Below are 23,619 nucleotides of genomic sequence, written 5' to 3' on the forward strand. Positions count from 1 at the left end.
GGCTGGCGCCGTCACCTCCGAGGGAGCGGGCCATGCAGCTGGTGGCGGCTGCGTGCCGGGCGGCAGACATCTGGCCGGTCAGGAAGCTCGGTGTCGGGCGGCCCCGGCTGTTGGCAGGTGCTCCTGTCTTGGGGGTCAGGTGATGCCGACTGTCTGTCAGCCAGCAGCTCTGGCTCCCCCCGGGGCCTGATCTTCCTAACCCCGCGCGCTCTTGAAAAAACAAACACGCCCCCCAGTGGAGCCGTGCCTCAGGGATCCCAGGCAGCCCAGTACCCCCTCACTTTGTCATCACAGGCCCTGATCTCAGCGTGAAGTGCCAGCTTCTGGCCTCTCAAAGCAGCAGCCCTTAGATTCGCGCAGATCACAGCTTTGCCGAGACTGTGTGTAGTTTCGTGGAGAGAGTGTCCGCTTGGATCTCAGTTCAGGTCTGGCCGTGTGACTTCAGTCGTTGCACTTGGCCTCCCTGAACCCTGGTGTCCCCACCTGACAAACCCGGGTGGTAGGGCAGCTGCAGTGTGGCCAGCAAATGCTTTCCCAGTGACTCTCCCTTGACCCACAGATACTTCGTCACCCTGACCGCACGTGTGTGTTTTCTGTGTCCCGGGCCCCTTGGGGCTTGGGGACAGAAGTGTGAACACAGGGCCTGCCCCGGGAGGGCTCCGGGTCCTCAGCGGGTTCGTCCCATTCGTCCCATCCTGTCCCACGAGTGCCAGCCCTCCTCCTGCCCCCTCTCCGTGCCGCAGGGACATGCAGAAGGGGGCGGGATAGACGGGGCAGCGGGCTCAGGAGCTGAAGTTGTTCTTTTTCTCTGTGTCTCCCGCCTGTAGCTGAACCTTAGCCGGCCAATCGAGGAACAGGGCCCCCTGGACGTCATCATCCACAAACTGACCGACGTCATCCTCGAAGCCGACCAGAACGACAGCCAGTCCCTGGAGCTGGTGCACAGGTTCCAGGTGCGTGGAGGGGTGAGACGGAAGGCCGGGAGCGGTTCCGTGCATTTCTAAAGCTGTGGAGCTGTCTTGCCCTGTACCGTGTACACACGGCTCCGTCACTGCCAAGAAGACATGGGCTTGTGGTCGGGCACTTCCCTGCCGAAGCCTCGATCTCGTCGGAGGCGAGACGGGATTGAACCAGGGCACGGTGGGAACCCCCTCTGCCCCCTACGCTTAGAGACCCGATTTACCGATCTGAGCGCTGCAGGGTCCGCGCGTGCCTTTGCGTCCTCAGCGACACACAGCCGCAGCCGCAGGTGTTGAGTTGGCACGGGGGCGGAACCCTCTTGCCACTCCTGGAGAAAGGGACCCCCGAGGGCCTTTGAACTGGAGCGGCTGCCCTTGGCCCCTGAGTCCTGCCTTGGTGGAGAACCCCCTCTCCGAGCTCACGGCTTTGACCCTGTGTGCCCACCTCTGAGCTGGGACCAAGTCTTCTTGGCTTTTCCCTTCTCCCTTCCCCGTTTCCCCAGTAGCCTGGGTCCTGACCCCACGGTAACCCGCCAGCCACCTTGGGGGGTGCCGCCATTGCCGCCGCTGACTTGCCCTGTGTTTTCTGTGTTGTGGACAAGAGCGTCATTCATTCCTCAGGAAAGCGGCTCACGGGTCATGAAAAACAAGGTCACGTTATCAGTGAAAATGCAGCCGAGAGAGAGGGCCTCCTGTGGGAGGGATGCTCGAGCCAGCACTTTGCAGTGTGTGATAACTGGAGGGTTGACGTCCTGTCTTTCTTTATCAGGACAAAGGGGACTCTCATCGCCACATAGTAGCCCTCCTGCTGACAGCATTTGCTTTCCCCCATGTGTCCAGGGCCGGTGACCTCAGCCTCCCTCACTTCCCTGGGGCTCTCGCCCCCTCCTTGACCGACTCTGCCAGATTGCCGCTTCCCATGAGCCCCGGTGGCCCGTCTGTGGCCCTGCTGGTGTCCCCTCCCACTCCCCCATGCAACTGGGGAGGCTTAGTTTCCTCTTCTGTAAAATGGGGCTGCTGCTAGGTCCTACTTCTTAGGGTTGGGCAGGTTGCTATGAGAAGTAAATGTCTTTGAGTACGTAGAAGTGTCTCATGTTTGCTGAGTTCTTACAGCTGCTCCCACCACTAATTCCCGTGTCATTACTTTCTTCGATAAAGGACTGGGAGTTAGGGAACAGCCAACCCTGGGGGGCCTCCCACCCCCCTGCTCCCCGCAAGCACACCCACAGCCCATGGCGCAGGGCAGGTGGTGGCTGGGCATTAAAGGGGAACTTGGGCCCCTGTGTTCCCGTTCTTGTGCAGAGAAGGTTGGAGAGCATGTCAGGCGGGACGTGGGGACGTGCAGCTTCAAGGGTCTCATCCACCGGCTGCGTTTCCCAGGGAGGTCTTGGCTGGGTCCCAGGAGTCTGTCCCACCCAGGGCACGCACAGCAGCCCGCCCTCAGATGCCTGGGGTGACCTCAGGATAACCTTCCAGCCTCAGTGTCTCCGGGAGAAATTTTCAACTGCCGTCTGTGCTTGAGCATGCAGCGGATATCTGCTGAGGCCGCGACGTTTCCTCTTTTGCGAAGAGCACAATCCTTTGGGGAGAAGGGTGACAGGCTGCACTTTGCACAGGCCCCGAGAAGAGAGGAGAAGGGCAGGGGCCGGTGGAGAGAGGGACTGAGAGGTGCCAGGTGAGGCCTGCTCAGCAGCACGCCGGCCATCCTCCCGCCACGGGGCCCCGGGCCGTCGGCGCTGACCTGGCCTTCCCACCCTGCGCGAGATACAGGATTCAAGTTCAGAGCCAGGCCATAGACTGACATTTGACCTTGACCATGCCGTCGTTTTCAGATTCCTGTTTTAATATTTATTCTCGGGACATGAACAGGGAGGCACGGGCTTAGGTGCGGGGAGGGGCCCAGGGTCAGGAGAGGGAGGGGGACGTTCAGATTTCAGAGACCGGGAAGCAGGGCCCCGGGCTTGGGTTTGCAAAGCTGGCCTTTCTGCATTTTGTTGTAAGAAAACGGAGAAGGGTGGTTTGCCCCAGAAGGGGCTCAGCTCGAAGGGCCTTCACCGAAGGCGATACTCGGGTCCCTGGGGAAGTGGCCTGGGGCCGTGTGGGTCACGATAGATGAGTTTCTGACAGCCCCAGAGCATTCCGCCCACGGGATGCTTCCATTAAACCTCCAGGGTCCAGGGATGGACAGGAATTCTCAGAGCTGAGAGGTTATGCTTTTTTTCTGGCTGCCCTTGTGGACAGGTTGGGGGTTGTGTGTCTGGAGCTTATGCAGATCACTAAAGCTGGTTGCCATAGAAATCAACTCCCAAGCTGCCACCCCCCCCCCCCCCCCCCGCACCCTGCCGAAAAGGAATATTGGCCTCAAGAGGGCTTGGCTTGGAGAATCATCAGGATGATTCAGTTGTTTTTCTGCGCCAAGGTTCTCGTGGAGCCGACAGCCTGGTGCCGCCGAGGCTCTGCCCGAGATTCAGTTATCAGGGAACAGACCTGGACAGAGGTCCCCTGGCGGGGTGGGAGGGTCTCCTGGCCTCTAGAGCTGCTTCTTCAGGGGAGCGACAAGAACCTTCTCACTGTGGCATCCAGGGCCAGCTGTCAGGTGTGGCCGGGGGGCTGAGGGGGGTGGCCCTTGTGCTGCTGCCCCAGAATTTGCTAGAAGCGTTACGGTGACCGTATTCCATGAGTCAGGTAGCGCCATCTAGGTGGATCGTCCTGGGGTTTCCCTGAGTGAGCTCGGAAGGAGGAGGTTTGAGTCTCAACTGTCACCTCTTCTCCCCATCGTCATTAGCTGGAAGGATGTTAAGTGTCCCCCAAATGGCCCCTGGACCCCCTGTGTGACCACAGGGACAGCTTCCTCTGCAGTGGCACACTGTTTGCTGAGCACCGTCCACAGGAGCTCCCAGCCCGAAGGGGAGGCCTCGGGAAGCCAGGAACTGCACTCGCAGACCCCAGAGTGATGAACTAGGAGACACGCAGACCTGATCCCCGCTCATCCTGACTAAAAACTCTTTCACACCATTTCAGTGCGATGATAGTGAAGACTGTAGCTGCTGACATGGCCCGTGAGGCCTGCAGTCTGGCCGCGGCCTCCCTCCCTGCCTCCCCAGCCTCATCTTGTCCCACCCGCCCCTTCCTTGCCTTGCTGGCCCTCTTGCGGCAGCTGCTCAAGCTCTGAGCTCTTTTCCACCTCAGTGCCTTTGCACAGGACGTTCCCTTAAATGGAATTCGTCCCCAACCCCAGCTCTCAGCTCAGGTGTCCCTTCCTCAGGGATGTCTCTCCGACTACCTGACTTAGGACACACTCCCTGTCCTGGGCCCTTAAAACTTTGCCCCTTTCCTTCCCTCCGTTTGGAAGTTTGTCATTCTCTCCTGGTTGCTTCTGCCAGTCTCTCCATTTGGGGGTTAGCTCCGCGGGGGGAGGGATCACATCTGCTTCAAGCTCCCCGGGTATCCCCTCTGCCGCACGCAGTGCCTGGTAACGTAGGAGACATGCCTACGTGTCTGTGAAGTGGAAGAGCGTCGTGGGTGCGGGGCTGGTGCAGGGTTGCCCAGGCGGGTGGGGGGAGGGAGAAAGTGGCTCCGGTGGGTAGCTGGGAGGGGGCGGGGAGGGCTCACGAGACAGACAGCGCCACCTTTTGGGTGCACATGGACCTCCCTTCAGATGTGGGGGCCTGCAGGACCATAACAGTGGAGAGAGTGCTTTTCACACCAGCCTGTGGGGCTTGGACTTTATCCTGAAGGCTCGGGGTGGGAACGATAAGATCAGATTTAACTGGGACGGGAGGCCCTGCTTAGGAGGGGGAATTGCCAGTGCAGGATGAGCTCCGAGCAGTGGGGACACCGTGGTATTGGAACCTGGCAGTTTTCTGAGATGGAGAGGGACTCGTGCCACTGGAGGCTCAGCAGTGCCCCCTCCTCACTCCAGGGCCCCTGTGGTCCTGAGCGTTCCTTGCCCAGCCGTGACAGGCCAGCCTCTGAGCGGTCCGGCCCGGCCCTTCTGGGCCCGTGCAGGACGATGCCCCGCCCACCTCACCTCTCGGGTCCCGTCAGCTGTTTGGTTGTATGAAGTGGATCTGGGAGGGTGCTCTTCCCTCGCCGCGGGGATGTCGGCAGAGAACGCACACTTTGCACGTTGGTTCTTCGTCATCATTACCTGAAAGGAAGTAGCATTGCAGTAGCCCAGCTCCCTACCCGCTACCCCTTATCCTTTTAAAAAACAAGTTTATTGAGATATGATGCACATACCGTACAATTCACTCTTTCAGAGTGTACCATCCAGTGGTTCTTAATGTATCCACAGATGTGTACAACCATCACTACAGTCAGTTTTAGAACATTTTCATCACCTCAGAAAGAAACGCTGTACCCTTTGACTGTCACCTCCAGCCCACCCCAGCCGTAGACAACCACCACTTTCTGTCTCTATAGATTTCCCTGTTCTGGACTTTAATATGCATGGTATCATATAGTACACCATCTTTCGGAGCTCCCTGGTGGTCTAGTGGTTAGGACTCCGCGCTTGCACTGCCGAGGGCACGGGTTCAATCCTTGGTTGGGGAACTAAGATCCCACAGGCCACGTGTAGAGGCAAAAAAAAAAAAAAGACAATACCATCTTTTGTGACTGGTTTCTTTCCCACAGCATAACGTTTGTAAGATTCATCCATGCTGTACCATGAATCTGTGCTTCGCTCCTTTTCATGGCTGAATAATATTCCGGTGGATGGCTACACCACATTGTGTCAGTCCAGTCATCAGCTGGTGGGCATTCGGTGGTTTCCATCTTTTGCCTGTTACGAAGAACACCGTCGGAAACATTCGTGCGCGTGTTTTTATGCGAATGTGTGTTTTCGTTTCTCTCCGGGTACACACCCAGGAGTGGAATTGCTGGGGCAGGTGTTCGGTTGAGGAACCACCAGCCTCTTTTCCCTGGTGGCTGTACCGCCTATAAAGGTTCCAGTGTCTCTACATCCTTGCCAACACTTATCTGGCTTTGATTTTAGCCGTCCTAGTGGGCGTGCGATGGTATCTTGTAGTTCTGAATTGCTTTAAAATTTCCCCGGCAGCTAACGATGTCAAGCATCTGTCTGTTGAACGGTTGTATATCTTCCTTGGAGCCCTCCTTGTACTCTTTGTGCAAATGTCCAGAGCCCTCAGATCTGCCTTTTTCCTCCTCCAGGCTGTTGGGCGCCTCCAGCAGGGTGGTGGTAGGAGTGCTGATAACTGGAGCCCTTGCTGGATTCAGAGCTGGCCTCCCCACTGCTTGCTGACTGGCCTTTGACACGTGCTCAGTTCCCTCATCTATAAAAAGTGACGTCGTCCATCCCTCCCGGGGCTGTGAGGGGACTGAGTATGTTAACACGTGTCCAGCCCTCAGAGCACCGATGATCCTCGAGGCGTGAGTTGAACATCTGCTGGGGCCCCGGCCCCGGGGCAGGAAGTGGGCCCGCCCGTGGCCCGCCCCTCCCTGGCAGTGTAGCTGCAGGCTCCAGTGTCCTCCTGAGATGCTGGAGGACATCGGAGGGGGTGACTTTCAAGACCCCTCCCTCTCCATTCTGTGGGGATCGGCTCGGCCGCGCCGCAGTAACGAGCAGCTCCCGGGACCCCGCACAGGCCTCCTCCTAGCCTGTACCACACACCCTCCGAGGGCTGGCTGAGCTCTGCCGCACGTCTGGGACCCGGATGACAGACCGCTGCTGATGGGTCCCGGTGGCCGAGGGAAGAGACCTCAGTGGAGCTCGTCCTGGCTCTTAGTTTCTGCCCCAAAGTGACGCAAGCCGGGGACTCCTAACACTTCAGTGGCCGCGTGGGTCCTCCAGGCAGGGATCAGGGAAGTAGGAGCTGCCTGCAGGCCGGGGAGCCGAACGTGGTGAACAGCGATACACAGGGCCCTTCTCTTCTAAAAAATAAAAAAGACGCTTCAACAAGTTACCACGCATGATGCCCCCGGCCCCAAGTGCGCGTAAGCATTCACCACTCTTACCGTTCGCGCCTGGCGTGTGAGAACACGTGTAAAACACTGCCCAGCTGGAGCACTTAGTGACCACTCAGTTGTGTCGGCTTGTTATCTATCATACCATGACGATAGTCGAGCAGCCTTATCTGTGACTGTCGGTGGCAGCCAACCTGAGAGTGCTGAGAGAGGTCAGCGAGACAGTGACTGTGACGGTGTCCCCAGGTGACAGTTGTGCTCTGTGACGGGGGGATGGAAATATGGACTGTCCTTAGAGGCAGGGCCGGGTGGCCTTCAGGGGGACTTTGGATACTGTGCCTGGCTCCACCCCTCACCAGCTCACCCACCTGGGCCTCGGTTTCCCCTGCTGCCGTGCCAGGAACATGGCAGGATGCCAGCAGAAGACGGTGGCATTGAGAGCAGTGGTACCCCATCCAGGAGGCCATTGCCGTGAACAGCAGTGATCGCCTCCAAGGAGACCCCTCTGGCTCCGAAATGATGTCACAGCTGTGTTGACTCAGACCCTGTCGACCTCAGATGTTTGTTGAGCAGCTGCCAGCACGGGGCTCGGTACCGTGTGCTATAGGCACAGAGGGGAAGTAGAAGAAACAACAGTTTTTGTTGTTGGAGGCTTTCTAATCTGATTAAGAAGATGACGTCTAAACGTGTCAAAAGTTAAGTGAGTTTCTGTCTGTTTGGGGGGCAGTGCCTGGTGGCAGGTGGGCCTTCTGGACGGGGGTCAGAGCCCTGAGCACCAGGGAATGATTCAGACCGTCACCATGGAGCCACGGGAGAGGCCGCCATTTCCCGAGCACATCCCAAGTGGCCCTCTCTGCCTTGGGCACTCCGTATCTTGTATCTGTCTCATTTGGTACTTGTATATCAATCCATGGAAAAAATGGAATTACTTCCCCATTTTTTTAGGTGACAGAACTGCGGCCCAAGGAAGTTAAATCACTCGCCTACAGCCAATCGGTAAGAAGGCGGCTTGTGCTCTTTGCAGATATGCTTCGGAAGGGCTTTGGCCGGCAGAGGACGGACCCCCGGAGGGCTGAGAGCCAGGGGTTCGCGGTCACTGTCTAGCATTGCTCTGACCTCGTTGGTGCCACAGGATGATAAAATGTTGGCCGACAGAGGCCAGGGGAGGCAGAGCTGGGCAGATCTGGTGGCCCTGGCCTGAGGACAGATCCTGTCCCGGGGAGGCCGTGAGGTCAGCCACCCCATGACTGCTGCCCTGGGTCGCGCGGCCCCTTCTCCCACGGCGGAAGTGACCTCACAATCTGCCCGCTGTGCGTCCAGGCCAGGCCAGCGGGCGGTAGCTGTGAATCTCTCCTTCTGCCCCAGGGAGCTTGGGGCCATTTAGGGCCATTGAGTGTCTGCAGGGCCTTTCCCTGTGGCGGGGGAGGCCAGCCCCCCAGGAAGACGCACAACTTTATGACCCTGCCTGTTACCTGCCCAGAGCAGAGCTGGACTTTGTACAGCACTGGGTGGGGCGGTGGGAGGGACGGCCACGCGGAAGCCTGAGCTCACCCGGCGCTGGCCGTGGTCCCTCTGTGTGCGCGGGGACAGTCACCATTTCACATCTCAGGGTTGGAGGTCTGCTGGGTTTTAGAAATATTAACGTTTGCTAATAATACATTTTCCCAAAGTCATAGGGAAAACTTATGTATACCCATCATTTCAGGGTTCCTCAGTTCGGCCCTGTGGATGCGTTGGGCTCCTCGAGGACCAGTATCTGGGTTTTGGAGATTGGGAACTCCCGCCAAGAGGTCTATAGTCTTGTGGGTTCTTTATTTCAGCAACACCTATGGCAGGAAGGTCTCTTCCACTCTCCTCCCGGCCTCTTTGGGGCCATGACTTCCTGACTTGCTTCTGTGCCACCCATGTGGTCTGCGTGCCCACGATAAAGGCCCACGTGGTTTCTTGCGACTTTGTGTAATAAATCACAAAGTCTCTCACCAGCCAAGAGTAAAGCTGCTCTGGTGGGCCGCGGGCTGGGCCTCCACTGACCTCTGTCCTCTGGAGACGGACACAGTGAGCCACGAGGACCTCCTGTGAGGCCCTCCCACGCTGGCTGGGGTCCGTGCCCCCTGCCTCAGGCCTCACACACTCCCTGGCTTCCAGCCCCTGACCTGGCCAGTATCTCTCAGTCTCCCCATTGATCCGTGAGATCGTTCATCAAATAACCACTGTGTCATTCATTCCACAAGTCTTAATTGAGCACTTGCTGTGTGCCAGGAATCCTAAAAGACATCTCAGATACAAAAAATAAGACAGATCAGGTGGACACAGCCCCTGTCCCCACGGAGTGTGAGGGTGTGAGTGAGTGTGTGTGTGTGTGTGGGGGTGGGTGGGGGGTGTGGGTGGGTGGGTGGGTGTTGCTATAGGGGAGGCAGGGTTGATGCTAACAAAACACAAGTAGATGGAGGAAAAGCAGCATAGTCTCCATTTATGGTGAGTTCTAGGAAGAAGAAAAATCAAGACCTGTGATAACAGGGAGGGTGCTTTCGCCTCTCTGAGGAGGTGACACTTGAGCCGAGGCCTAAAAGGCCTAGTGAGCAGGGGGAGGGAGTGCAGCAGGCGAGGGGGCTACGTCCGCCAGGCCCCTTGGCAAGACGGGAGCAGAGGCCTGCGGACCTGGAATAGGCTGGTGCAGCTGAGCGCAGCAGCGGCGGGAGAGTGTGCGGACCGAGGGTGCACTGGCTGTCACTTAGAAGAGGGCTGAGGTGTGCAGCAGGAAGTGAGACAGTTGTCGCAGCACTAGGGGTCATTGCCAGGGTCACGGCCTGCAGCGGTAGCTGTCTCTGTTCTCTGTTCTCCTGCAGCCAGGGGCTGGGAAGGCGGAGTGGCCTCGTGCAGGGGTGAGGCGCCCAGGCCTCCCCTGGCCCGAGTGGCCCCAGGTGCCAGAGGTCAGCGGCACACTGCAGACTCCGCCGTGTCTCCAGACGATTCCTCTCTCCCCACCAACAGCGCCGGGGTGCCCCAAGTCCTGGCTGGAACCTTTCTCACCCAGCAGAGCAGGAGAGGGGGCTTGCAGGCCTCTGGGAGACCTGTGCTTGCTCTGGGAACTGAGAGTCCGACTCTGGCTGGAGGGCTGTGGCCCCGGGTGGACGGGCAGAGCCGGCCTGTGGCCGGGATCCTGGGAAGTGGCCTGAAGGCAGGGGCTGCTCCACAGGCTCACCTGAACAGGTGTGTGGAGAAGGCGCGCAGGGTTAAGACAGGTGCTTAAGGAGTGAGGGGCTGCTGCTGAGCCGGGGCGGAACCGAGCTGCTGGGACCCGGCAGCCCCTGTCCGGTTCTCGCTTCACTCAGCTGTCAGCTGTGACAGCTGGTCAGAAAACCACTGGGACCCCCTCCGGTCCCGACAGTGACCCCTGAGTGGAAAGGCCAGCCTGTCCTGGTTTAGTGTCCGCCGTGAGGAGATGCCTTCTCCTGGCTGGCACCCAGCCCTGCAGATGCCTGCCCAGTCCCGGAGGTGGTGTGTGGCCGAGGTCTCTCTCTGTTTGCCTGAGGACCTGAGCAGTGAGTGCCCTGGCACTGTAACGGGGCATGTGACATTCGTCAGGTGCGCAGCCTGGCCGGGCACCTTGCCAGCCTCCTGCTGACGGGAGGTGGAGAGCACGTAAGTTTGGTGCTGAGGTCTGGGGACAGAAAGGGAGGTATTGTTCTAGTCGGGGGCCTGGAAGCGGGGGAGAAGGTGTTTGTTGTCTCAGATGGTAAAGTGTTCCGGTTTCCTCCCCGCCCCCTCTTCCTCAGCGGGTCAGGGTTACACTTTGATGGGATTGCTTTTCTTCGTGGACTTTCTGTGAGCTCTGTCAACAACAGTGTGTCGTCCCCACGGGGACCCCGGTTTTCTCTCCCAGATGGCTGGGCGAGGCGCGTGTCACCGCAGACCGTCTGGGAAGATGGCTCCGGCGGATGGACAGTCGTGGGTGGCATCCGGCCTGGGGATGGGATGGGGGCGCCTGTGATCTGGATGCCACTGGCGGGCACACTGGGGCGGGTGTGCAAGTCACACACCCAGGATGCTTGGGCCCAGCCCCGCCTCCACAGGTGCTCTGCTTCCCCGCCCCCCCCACCCCCATCTGGAAGGGGTTTCCCTCTGCTCCGCCAGTGGCGCAGGTCACATCCAGTTCATTCTAGAGCCTGGCGCCTGGGTGCTCCAACCTCTTCTTGTCTTTTCTGAACCCCTGGTTCTGGGACTGTTGTTCGCCAGCAGGGACAGTGGGGGCTTATTGCTGGTGTTCTGCTCCCAGGAAGCTTCCCAAATGCTCCAGTGTTTCTCCCACCTTCTGCCCCCCGGGACAGTGAGTTTTACCAGCCTGTTCATGCACTGTGGTTCTGGTGGATTCCGTAGGCGTGGCCTTGCCTATGTCCCCTCCGTCTGGCTCTCTGCCGTCTGACGTAGGTAACACGTGCACATGCAGCAAATTCAAGGCGTCTTTTCCTACCCCTGCTGCCCAGCCAGTGCATCCCCGTCTTGGGGGCAGCCGTGGTTGCAGCAGCCTGGAGCCTTTTTAGGGCAGTTTCGTGTGCATGAGCAAAGACGGTCTTCCCGCCCTCACACAAAGCCATTATTCTGTGTGATCTTTCTTGGAAATGATTTCATATCAGTCCTTCCTTCAGGCTGCCTTATTCTTTTTAATGGCTGCATAGTATTCCATTAAATTGGCCTTAAATCCTTTTCTTAACCATTTCTCTACTGATAGACACTTAGGACATTTCGATCGTGTTTCGGAAACATGCTGCAGTGATTAAAGATTTCTGTACCTATATCTTTGGGTGCACATGTATGGAATTCTGTGGGATAAATACCTAGAAATAGAAATGCTGAATTTATGTAGTCTTAATTTTGGCTGTTGCCCAATTTCTCTCCATAGAAGTTGGGCCAATAACACTCCCTCCAAGCAAGTGCTGGCCCATGTCCCACCACTCTGGGAGGTGTTTCTAATCAGTTGAATCTGGCCAAGCTGCAGAGAATCGGAGAGTGCCGGGCCCCTAGCAGTCACCTCCTCGTCCTGTTGTTTTTTTCCATGGGGCACTCGGGGCCCTGGGAGGGGCAGTGTCTGGGCCACCTTGCTCCTGTCTGGTGCTCATGCACACCCCACCTTTCTCCTCTGTACTCCCTGTGCTGCAAGGGCCTGACCACCCAGGCCTGAGCTCGTGGGTTTAAATAACAGATCTGAAGCGCAAAATCGGGGCAAACTGCATCGTCATTTTCCTTTCAGCAGCTCTGCCAGATCAGAGACAGTACTGTGCCAAAGGTCAGGCAGCATCTCAGTCCTCCCTGAACGGCGAAGCCCGGCGCACGTGCCCCCAAGGCCAGCACTGCACCTGACACGCTGCCCAGGCCCCGTCCCTTCCGAGCTCGGCCCCTTAGCCTTGCACTCCGCTAGACGGGCCACCGCCAAGCTCAGAGCTGGCTCCTCACTCCCCGCCTCAGGACCCTATTGCTTTAGGATCAAGTCCCAGCCCCTTGGCTGGTCTGTCTCCAGCTGCCTCTTCACCTACGTCCAGCTAGCCACGCGGGCCCCCTCACCCCATGCCTCTGCTTTTGGAATGTCCTTTCACGTGTCCCATGCCTGTGACCCTTCGTGGCTCAACGTCACTGGCTTCCAGAAACCCTCTCTCCCCTCCTCTTCCCTGCTCTCCCACCCGCACCCCCATATGGCAACCCTGCCCTACTCTGTTATCACCAGTCACCCCCGCATCTCTGTCCACTTACGAGCCCCCAGTGAGGGTGGGTGAGATGTGGCCGCTCTGAGGCTGAAGAGGTGAACCCCTCCCTCCCAAACACACACACACACACACACACACCCCATCAGGGGCTGTCACCCTCCCTGGTTTCTTGCTGTCTGGGAGGCCTCAGGCTGGGCGCACAGACACCTGAGATCTCTCTGGAATACAAACGAGGGTTGCTTAAGACCAAGGCGTCTGCTGGGTGGGGAAGCCCAGCTCTCGCCGGGAGCCATTTGAGGAGAGTTCGAGAAGCGGTCGTAGGTGAGGACATGCCGTCTACACGCCAGGCTGAGTCTGTGAGGGCTAGAGAGTCATCTGGTGACTGCAAAGGACAGTCTCAGGGTGTGTATGGGCTTGGTTGAGCTAGTGAGTGGGTGTCCGTCCCCGACATGGAGCCATTATCTGTCACTCGTGCGCCCGCCTCTGCTGTGTCCTCCCCCCCTGCCAGAGCTGTCTTGTGCAGTGACAGTGCTGTGCACCTGCTCGGGGGCAGCAGGCCCTGGGCTCCCATGTAGCAGTCTGGCTCCATCAGGCCCAAAGAGCTTTCTTTCTTTGTTTATCACGTCACAGAATCAAAGAATCCTAGAACTTAAAAGTCAGAAAGGATGTTAAAAATACATTATTCTGACTTTCTTTTTTATAGACGAGAAAACTGAGATACAAATAACTTGTGACCTTCAGAAGCACACATAAAGTTAATGGTGATTCCAGGACTTGAACCCAGATTTCTAGACTCTGCCTTTGCCTTAACTTACACAGGGCCTCGGGGTCCTGGTGCTGGGGTCGGGACTGCCCCGGTGCTGCAGCTGGCCTGAAAGGGGTGGTCTGCCAGTGGCTGGAAGGCAGAAGCCTTGGCTGGCTGGCTGTCAGGGACAGTTACACAGGTTGCACACTGAGCAGCTCAGTAGGCTGCCGATGGCTCCCCGTGTGGCTGGACTCAGCGGTCCTGCCCCTCGTATGTACTGGATGGTGCCGCAACCTTCTCCTGGCTCCTGGGAGCCTACTCTCAAGGTTTAGCTGCAGGAACCTCCAGGCGCAGCCCTATGCCAGATCCGGCCGCCTCTTTAGACCCTCAGCCTATGAATCTTGAGCAGCCAATGGGTGCCAGGGTTTAGCTAGGGCCGTGGCTGCCTGGCACACAGTTACATCAAGGCACTGGGGCCTAGTGTGGATTCCTCAGGACTCTCCATGGCGTGTGGTTTTCTGTAAGCTCTAATGAACAGGCAGGTATTCTGAGTGGTGCCAGGAAGGCTTTGCCTCAGAGACATTGGGTCCTGGCCTCAGTTGATTACAGGCTTCGGTGGTCTGCCCAGAGGATTTGTTAGTTGTCCTTCCAGAAAACTCTGCTCAGCCCGGCTCATGACCGCATCCTCACCTGCGGCTGCCCTCCCGGCGAGCCGTCTCCCTCTCTGCAGAAGCATATACTGTGCCTCTGAAGGTGGGATTGCTGGCGACACTGCTGCGGCGTTCATCCTCCCTCCGCGGGGCCCATTCCTTCGCCCGGCAGAGTCCACAGCGGCCCTTCGGTGCGTCGGGCATGCGTTCTTCCCTTGGTGCCGTGTGGCTCCTCCTCCCAGAGGCCGCTGTGGACTCCGGCGTCCGGCCATGCCATTTGTTTGCTCTCCTAAGAGGTGTCTGTCTTCAGTTGTGTTAGTTTATCTTGATCCGGGGTCGGGGACAGATGCAGACTCTGGCCCACTGCGGTGGTCCCTGGGGGCCTTTGAGTGAAGCAGGATGCAGACCCTTGGGTGATGGGAGAAGCAGATGGGCCTGCAGCCCTTCCTTTTTTTTTTTTTTTGCTTTTCCTTATGCTGCCACCAGAGGCAGCGTGCCTGGCCTCACTGGCTGAGCCACCAGGCTGAAGGGCCTCTAGGCTAAAGACTTGGCCTGGCAGAACATGAGAAAGGCTGACTTTTTTTCCTTTTAACGTAAGTTGTTTTTTTTTTTTTTTTTTTTTAGTAGTACACGGGCCTCTCACTGCTGTGGCCTCTCCCGTTGCAGAGCACAGGCTCCGGACGTGCAGGCTCAGCGGCCATGGCTCACGGGCCCAGCCGCTCTGCGGCATGTGGGATCTTCCCGGACCCGGGCACGAACCCGTGTCTCCCGCATTGACAGGCGGACTCTCAACCACTGCGCCACCAGGGAAGCCCTTAACATAAGTTTTAAAAGTAGGGTTTTAGATCTGAGAAAATGTAAATTTTTTTCACGTCACAAAATTATTCAGTGACACCAAGAGTCTAAGATTCTAAGGCTGCTGATTCCCCGTATAGTTTTTATTCCACTAAACCTCCATGACTTGGTGCCTGAGGAAAGATTCAGCGTCACCACATGGTAACTGTGTGCCCACGTAAAAGTACCCAGTCTTTTTTGTTTTATGTAAATAAATAAATAATGGAAAATTTAAAATTTTTTTTTTTTTTTTTAGAGAATGAACCTGAGTGATCCTGGCTATAGCTAGAATCGAGATGCTTTTCTTTTATCCGGGTTTGCTATGCCTGTTTCACTGACTAGAAACTAGAGGGCTCTGGAGCCAAACGGTGTGGGTTCAGGTCCCATCTTGGCAACCTCCTAGCTGGGGGAGCCTGGCCAAGGTACTGAGGTTCTCTGAGCCTGAGTTTCTCTGTCTATCAAGTGGGGCTGCTAATAGGACTTACTATATAGGGTTGTTGTGAGGAATAAAATGTCAGTTGCTGCGAGGTGTAGGACATTGTCCTGTACTTGGTGAGCGTTTAGGAAAAGTTAGCTGCTTATCATTATTACTGTTGTAATTATCAATAATAGTAACACGTCCTAGCATCTTGCCAGGACCTCCATCATGGTGTCAAGACTTGAAGAACTGGAAGCTTCCTGGCTTTCACCTACCACTTGGTGTGGAAGGAGCTCGTTAAAAGGCCAGCCTCTGTGCCATCAGCTGAACGGTTTGGGCGGCGGCCGTGCTCTCAGGAAGAGCCAGAAGGAGTGAGATTATGCTGAGTGAGCCCGGGGTCACCCCCTTTCCTGTAAAAGCCCCCCCACGAGTAATTTTTAACAGCTACAAGGAAGTCATCTGAGTTCTTCCTCAGCACGCGTTTGGTGGCTGAGTGTTAACTGAGACACCCTGGCTCGCGGGCTTTTGGGAAGCTTCTTGGAGAGTTTCTTCTGTGCGTGGCGTGTGGGGTTCGTCTTGAGTGCCGATGCTTCTCTACTTCTAGAACCAAGTGATGATCAGGATTCTGAAGTCCCATTGGGGGTATTTAGCACAAAAGGTGGCTGTAATTCCCAAGTGATCGCCGCCGTGATCGGTGGTGATGGCTCCCAGGGCCGTGGAGGCGGTCATGGTGGAATTGGGCCACGTTTTCCACTTTTGATCCACTCCACATGGGAGGCTGGAGTCCCGGACCGGGTAAGCACAAGGCAGGCCACACTGCAGAGCACGGACTGCAGCCCGGGGCCTTGCTGTTCAGTGCGGTGCTTGCTTTCTCTCCGTGCCCACCTTTTTTTTTTTTTTTTTTTAATTGAAGTATAATATACACAGAGAAAAGCATGCATATTGTGAAAAGCTTGATGAATTTTTGCTACACACAGATACACCATGTACCGAGCACCCGATGAAGCAGTAGAGCAGCGCCTCTCCCCTGAGCCCGGCCCAGCCCAGCCCTGCCTGGCTCTGCCCTGCCCTTCTCCTCTCCTTCCTCAGCCTTGGGCAGTGGGCTCCCTTCCTACTCCCAGTGCAGAGCTCCTGTCCTGCCCCGTGACATTCTCTTCCCGGGGTGGCCACTGGAGGGAAGGAAGCCAGTTACCAAACCAAGAGATGGACTTTCTCCCACAAACCGGGTGCTGTCAATTCCCTATTCCATGAATGGCTTCCAGCCTGGTCCGCACCCCCCACCACGGGTCCTGGCCGGCAGGATTTTTGTGAAATTCTCCCTCCAGGCTGCAGGTTAACGTGCAGAATGCTTGGCGGGGAGCCGGTGCTTAGCTCACCCAGCCCTGCACATGCTCCGTGTTAGCATTCGCCGTGCCGTTCCCTGCCCTGCCTTCGCCCGGAGGTTGACAGCACCCCAAGGGCAGGGCATCAGGCTCGCTCCCGCTGTGGGGCTTGCCTAAGCGCCTGCTGGATGTGAACCCACTAAGCCATCTTTCAAACAGCCGGCCACCCAGAGACCCAGTAGGAGACACTTCTCCTTCGTGGGAGGTCCAGGCAGCTCCCAGCCTCTCCATTCTCCTCCCATCGCTGGCCCCAGGCTTTGGTCCTCCGTTCGGTTTCCTATTCTAGACCTTCCCTACTGAGTTGTGGACAGATGAGGACTGAGGCTTACAGAGGCCCCACACAGCAAGTGGGGAAAGCAGGAATTTACGCGGGTCTGGTGGCCTCCAGCTCCTTCCTACGCGTGTGACCTCTTCCCGGCATTGGCCTTCACTTGGCAGAAGAGGAAGCTGAGGCCCAGAGAGGAGACGGGGGCCCCCAGCCCTCTGTGTGGTGGCCCTTCCTCCATCCTAGCTCACCTTCCCCCAGAGGCGTAGATTTCCAGAGCCGTCCATCGAACCTGAATTCCCAGTCCTGCCGTCGGGGTTAGAGGCTAGGCTGTGCCCGGCTGGGCCCTCAGGGGCACACGGCCCAGCAGGCAGCCTTCCAGCTGTTGGGTCCCGAGCGTGATGAGGTGAGGCTGTGCCCAGGCACTCCCTCACTGCAGAGCACCAGGTCCAAGGCAGGTGGCATCCTGGACCCACATAAGCTCCTGCTGTTGATGATGTCTGGTTATCTATTTTTTCTTGCTTGTACTTTTGGTATCATACCTAAGAAACCCTTGTCTAATCCAAGGTCACAAAGATTTACACCAGTGTGTTCTTCTAAGAGATTTATAGTTTTAGCTCTTACCTCATAGGATTTTTATGTTAAAAGAAATAGTACTTGCAAACCGCTGTACCCAGTGGCGTGCATGTAGCCAGTCCTGGGTAAATGGTAGCTCCTGTTATTCTAAATTATTATCAATTATGATTATTTATTATCACCTTTACCATGAGTAATCTCTCATTGTGTTTCCCATCCGGGTGGCGGCCTCCTGCTCCTTCCTGAAAGATAGTGTTGCTGTTCGAACTCATTGCTGGCACAATTGTGGGGGCAGGGAGTTGAAGAAAGGGAGGACCTCGTTACTTTCCCCACTCCCTCCATTTCCCCCCAAACTTTTTGTTTTGGAAAATTTAAAAATGCTTGAGAGGATGCTGCAATGCACTCCCCCGTACATCACCCAGCTTCGCGAGTCAGCAGCTTGTGGCCGCCGTGCTTTCGCCTGTGCCTCACCTACTTCTTTCCCTGTGCCCGGTTATTTTGAAGCAGATGCTAGACATCGTATTTAATCTGTAAATTGTTTTAGTACACACCTCTGAAAAATGAGTCACCACTTTTTTTAAAAAATTGAAGTATAAGTTGATTTACAATGCTGTGTTGATCTCTGCTGTACAGCAAAGTGATTCAGTTGCACAGATATATACATTCTTTAGTATTCTTTTCCATTATGGTCTCTCACAGGATATTGAATATAGTTCCCTGTGCTACCACTTCCTAGAAAGAGACCTGTGGTGTTTTGGGGGAGTGGGCCAGAGCCCTGTTACCTCCTGAGGATCCAGGAGGTGGATACTGGGTGCCTTTCCTGCTTCCCTGTGAGGAGCCGGGCTGGCCAACGGCAGCTGGGCTCTGTCAGGACCTGAGCTGTCTGCAGAGGGTTGCTCGCTGCAGCTTCGGCTGCCCTGGGCCAGGGCTCCTGTCATGCTCTGGTTGCTCACCCCAAGTGCAGAGGTGGCCCGCCCCCCTGTCTGCCAGGAGGGCAGGGTACAACGGGCTCAGAGATCTTAGGTCGGGTTGGGCCCTAAGAGTCCATGTGCTGCAGAACCATGAGAATCCTTTTTGTTTTTGTATCTACCAACTCTTTGCTTTTCTTTTTTTTCTTTCTTTCTTTTTTAAACATTTATTTTGGTTCCACCGTGCAGCTTTCAGGATCTCAGTTCCCCAACCAGGGATTGAACCTGGGCCACGGCAGTGAAAGAGCTGAGTCCTAACCATTAGACCACCAGGGAACTCCCCCTACCAACTCTTTTCATATCTGTCATTGTCATCTCCTCGTCGTCCATGGCAGCTCCCTGAGATAGGTTTTATTCAAAATGTACGTTTACACACAGAAAATGGAATGTCAGAGATTAATTCCAGTTTCTTCTTCACCGACATAAGGTGGCAGAGGCGGGATTTGAACGTGGGACTCCCACCTGCACTTTCTGTTAGCTGAGAGCGCATACTTGTGTCCCACTCCTGCTGCTTTCCTGGCCATAGATGGAACTGCAGAGGAAATGGTATCTCTCACATTCATCTCGGTTCATCTCTCATTCGGCTCAGGTTCTCAGTGGGGAAAACTTGACCCCTGCCCACTCCTCCCCAGCCCAGCAGAGGGCCCCGTGCCCCTCTTGGCGTCATCACCCCATGGCCGCCCCCCCCGGGGGGGGGGGACGGCATCTGGCCCATCGGTGCCCCTTTGTCAGTATTCTCTAGACTTCTTCCTGGCCCTGTTGACCCTGAGCTATATATCTCTGCGTTTCCCTTGCTTTAGCTGCTTAAAGCCAGACTCTTCCTTGTTAACTTCCAGGATCCCTTTCTAGGTGTTTCGAGGCAGGCTGTCTAACAGAACATGTGTTTACCATTTGCCATGGAGACGGTTTGGGCCTTTCTTCCTCCGAGTGATGAAGCGGTAACAGGGCGCTCATCCTCCAGCAATTTGTTTGGTAATTCTAAGAGATCTGTGAAAAATGCATGAAGCCTGCGATACAATAGATAAACTGAAAGGCTTGGAAGAAAATCCGCTTGTGGATAATGGGGTGATTGGAAAAACTCTTTCTTTGCCCTCTCTGTCCTTGTCCCAAAAGAGATCATGTTTAGGAGTCATTCTTCTGTTAATTCTGATGCTTTCATCCCGGGTCAAAGCTTGTTGGTGCCTGCTTGTCACATCTTCCCCCCTTTGGCTTCTTCTAGCTTCTTGGACTTCAATTCACGTCTTCATGAGTCTGAGTTCTCTCTATAAAGGCCGCTGCCCTAATGCACAAAAGTGGAACCAGAACCAGCTTTGTGTTACCTGACAACCATGTGGACATTCTTCTCGGTACTGCGGCGGGGACATCTGAGGGCGGGTCATGGTACCGGACCTCGGTGGTTGGGGGAGAATTGGGCCAGCCCGTCGAAGCAATGTCCCTGATGTTGCCTTCCTTTTGAAGGAAAGCAGTGAGCTTGTGTGTGTCCCTGCCATTTCCTGTAATGCCTCTACCAGTGGCTGCCCGTCCCGTTCTAGAACAGCCCCGTGTGTGGTCTTGAAGTGTGCCTCCTAAACACTACTCCTAGGTTTCTCCAACTTACACTCGCAACTCCCAGACAAGGAAACCGAGACGAGAGAAACCAAATGCTCGCCCAAGGTGACAGTGGAAGGCGATCACAGCGGGAGACTGGGTTTCCTGACTCTCAGTCCCTTGCTCTTCCCTCTGTACTGCACTGCTTCCTGGCAGGGGGTGGTGAGGGCATTGCAGTGCTTTCAGTTCATAGCCCAGAACGTGAATTCACTGGCCGGATCCGGTAGGGGAAAACAGAGAAGGCTGTCATTCGTCCAGTGTCGTTTGCGCCCTGCACAATGCCCTGAGCGCTGTGCATGCTGTGAAGTTTGTTGAGTGGATGACCTTCTAACATTTTAACACGAGGACATTTACATGACTTCGGTCGTATATGTCGATCTTGGTGTCTCACAAATGACGTGCTCTTGTGGCAGCGTAGATCTGGTTCAGAGGAACGAGCTCTGGTGAAGGAACCGTGCCGATGGGGAGCCCGTAGCAGAGAGGTTCGGTACCCCGAAGTGAAGCTGTAGGAGAGAGAACCTATCCAAGGTGTATCCTTGCATAGACCTCCCTTACAGACACCTCTCACCTCGTTCCCACGTCCCCTGGGGGTGCCAGATGTGGGCCCTCCTGCATCAGCCGCCTGCTTGTTCTGTATGAGCAGGGCCGCGGGCCAGGCTCTCAGGAGGAGGAGGAAGTCGCGAAGGCAGCTTCTGTTCTGCGTTGGGGTCTGCAGACGCACGTGCTGGGAGAGGACCTTCTGCGGCGAGAGCATGTAGGCCCTGTGGAGTTCACAGGTGTGAGGACGGGAGGAAGGCCTCCCCAGATGCGTGCGCTGGCCACCCCTCAGGGACGGAGACTTCTTTTAAACATCCAGAGAAAAAGACACCAGTGAGCTCATAACCAACTACTTTGGTATGAAACACAAGGTGTGAACAGATTTCAGAGAGGTAGATATGAATCTCTGGCTTTTGTGTTGAGAGCTCTTAAAAATGTTTACTAGGAACCAAAATAGGTTCACCAGGGGGGGAAAAAAAATCCCAAATGGAGCGTTCTTTTTTCTGATAAAGTTTACTAGAAGAGAAGCATTATGGCTTTTCCTTCTGGCCTCTGCTGACCTCACAGACAGATCTTGTGGAATGGGTGGGGAGGGGTGAATTAAGCTGGTGTATTTATTCCCTGGGGCTCCCGTAACAAAGTACAAACTAAGTGGCCTAAAGCAACAGACATTCATTCTCTCACAGTTCAGGAGGCTGGAAGTCTAAAATCAAGGTGTCTGCGGGATTGGTTCCTTCTGGAGATTGAAGGGGAAATCTGCTGGTGGCCGGCGGTCCTTGGCCATCCTTGCCTTGTAGCTGAGCTCCGTCACTGTCTTTATCTTCACACAGCCTTCTCCCTGTGTGTCTCTGTGTCCAAATTTTCCTCGTCTTGAAGATAACAGTCAATGGATGAGGGTCCATCCTAATCCTGTGTAACCGCATGTTAACTTGATTCCACCTGTAAAGACATTTCCGAATAAGGTCACGTTCACAGGGACCGGGGGTTAGGACTTGAACAGATCCGGGGGTGGGTGTGCACAGTTCAACCCACAGTAACAACAGCAGCTAGTGAATGGCCTTCCTTACACCCAGCCTTGTCTCTGAGCCCCTCTCCTGTTACTCCAGCATCCCCCATTTGTGTCCATAGAATCATGGAGTTTTAGAGCCAGAGGGGTTCTCACTTACTTTGTCTTCCTGACAAGCTGCTCTAGCCCCCTGTTGTGACTTGGAGCTCTTGGAATCACAGAGATGTCTCATGGCGGCCCAAGATCCCTGAGTTCTTTTCCTGGACACATCTCGCTCTGTCTTCTGTTGAATTACATTGCAAATAATGGTTTCTTGTTCCTCATGTGCCTTAATGATATTTCCCCAAGAAGACTGTAACTTCCTTAAAGACTAATCTTATCGTAGTTCTGCTTGCATTTCCGTGGTCTCCCATGAAGCTAATGGGTATTAATAAGCACTTACTGGACTGAGCACCTGCGGGCCGGGTGGCTGCCCCGTGGTGAGTGTCTCATCACCTTCCCACAGACCTACAGAATCCTGGCATCCCGCTCTCCCCAGCCCTGCCTCAGAACCCTTATCAGTGCAGGGTGCTGGCCACTCACTGAGCATAATCCACCCGTGGCGCAGATCGGATTTCAGGTGAGGCTTTATCCAGGAGTTGAACAAGCTGACCAGAACCCAGTTGTTCTCCTTTTCTCGGCTCTGTTTTCTCAGTTTGGGCTCCATCAGCTCTCTCTCCTTCAGATCCCAGGACGACTGCTCCCAGCTGCCCGGTCTCCCAGCTTCCTCTTGTCTTCAGGGAGGGACAGTGCTCCTGTCCCAGCATTTCCAATGACAGCGCTGAGCCTGCCTCTGATTGGATGGACTCGGGTCACTTGTCCTCTCCTGAGCCAGCAGCCCCAGGAGGTGGAACATGCCGATTGGTCTGACCAAAGTCATGTGATCCCAGTGGGGCCGAGTGGGTGGAGGCAGTTTCCTGAGACCAGGTGTTGCCTCAACCAGAAGTCAAGGCTGGTGGGGGGATGGAGAACAGAGAGACGGGCGTGGGGCTGGCACGCAGGATGAAATCTTGCTCGTCACCCTCGTTTCAGCATCAGTCTTCCCTCTCTAACCGGAAGGAGTGTTTTTTCCCCCTCAGGAGTACATTGACGCCCACCCTGAGACCATCGTCCTGGACCCCCTTCCCGCCATCAGAACCCTGCTTGACCGGTCCAAGTCCTATGAGCTCATCCGGAAGATCGAGGCCTACATGAAAGGTACGGACGTGAGTGGCTCAGCATCCGTGGCAGTCGGCCCACCTCGTGGACACAAGGTGGTGATTGCGTGGGGTGGGAGGAGTGACGGGGGTCCGGTCTCTTTAAGCACTTTGACACAGGAAGCAGCTGTGCGTTCTGGGGAAGGCCTTTCCTACTCCCTCTGTGTGACCAGCAGAGTTAGGAAGTAAAAGCCCTAGGGTGCTCTCTTTGGGAGAGTGGCTCCAACGACTTCAAGTTTTGTTGTCTTAAACCCACGAGTGGTGAGGAAGTATCCAGATAACACAGTGGTTAGAGAGCAGAAGTGTGTGTAGACTAGCTCGGCGGCAGGCGGGCAAGTGGAGTTACGTAACCGGGCAAAAGAGACACACAGAGACATTGAAGGGCCTTTGGTCAAACCCATGGAGACACGCAATGTGGTGGCTGGACCTTGCGGGGTACGCGCTGTTCTCGCAGGCGGGAGCCTCCCTCTCAGCTGCGGGAGCGTCTCCTGCCAGCTGCGGGCCCCTGTCACTGAGGACTCATCCACCCCACGTCCCAGGACAGGGCAGCTCCAGAGGAGTCAGCCTGCCTTTCCAAGGTGTTTGTTTATGCGAGAAGGGCTTTTTGGAAAGATTCACGTTAACAGTAACCTCCTAGTTCTCCCCCCTGGTCCAGGCGTGCCCTGATGAGAGTTCTTGTTTAACTTTAAGAGAAAGTGCTTTGCCTGGGCCTTGGGGCTGCGTGAGAATCCATCTTAGAGGCAGCCCGTGTTCCTGCCGTCCAGGCCACATGTGTGTGACCTAAAGGGGCTGCCTTGAGCCCTGACCTGGATGGTCACTTGGCCCCAGGT

The 23,619-nt window shown here is 55.8% G+C and overlaps 1 protein-coding gene across 6 annotated transcripts in view; it reads left to right on the plus strand.

The window, feature by feature from the left end:
* ITPK1 (inositol-tetrakisphosphate 1-kinase) overlaps positions 1 to 23,619 on the plus strand; it is a 164,152-nt gene that overhangs the window by 95,751 nt on the left and 44,782 nt on the right. For all 6 annotated transcript variants that reach the window (XM_067027864.1, XM_067027863.1, XM_059056889.2 and 3 more), the window contains 2 exons: positions 828 to 953; positions 22,673 to 22,790. In XM_067027864.1, coding sequence (XP_066883965.1) covers positions 22,784 to 22,790 — 7 coding nt within the window. In that variant the 5' untranslated portion in view covers positions 828 to 953; positions 22,673 to 22,783. The remainder of the gene's footprint in view (positions 1 to 827; positions 954 to 22,672; positions 22,791 to 23,619) is intronic.

The sequence above is a fragment of the Kogia breviceps genome, chromosome 3, assembly GCF_026419965.1.
Source record: "Kogia breviceps isolate mKogBre1 chromosome 3, mKogBre1 haplotype 1, whole genome shotgun sequence".
Classification (NCBI taxonomy): domain Eukaryota; kingdom Metazoa; phylum Chordata; class Mammalia; order Artiodactyla; family Physeteridae; genus Kogia; species Kogia breviceps.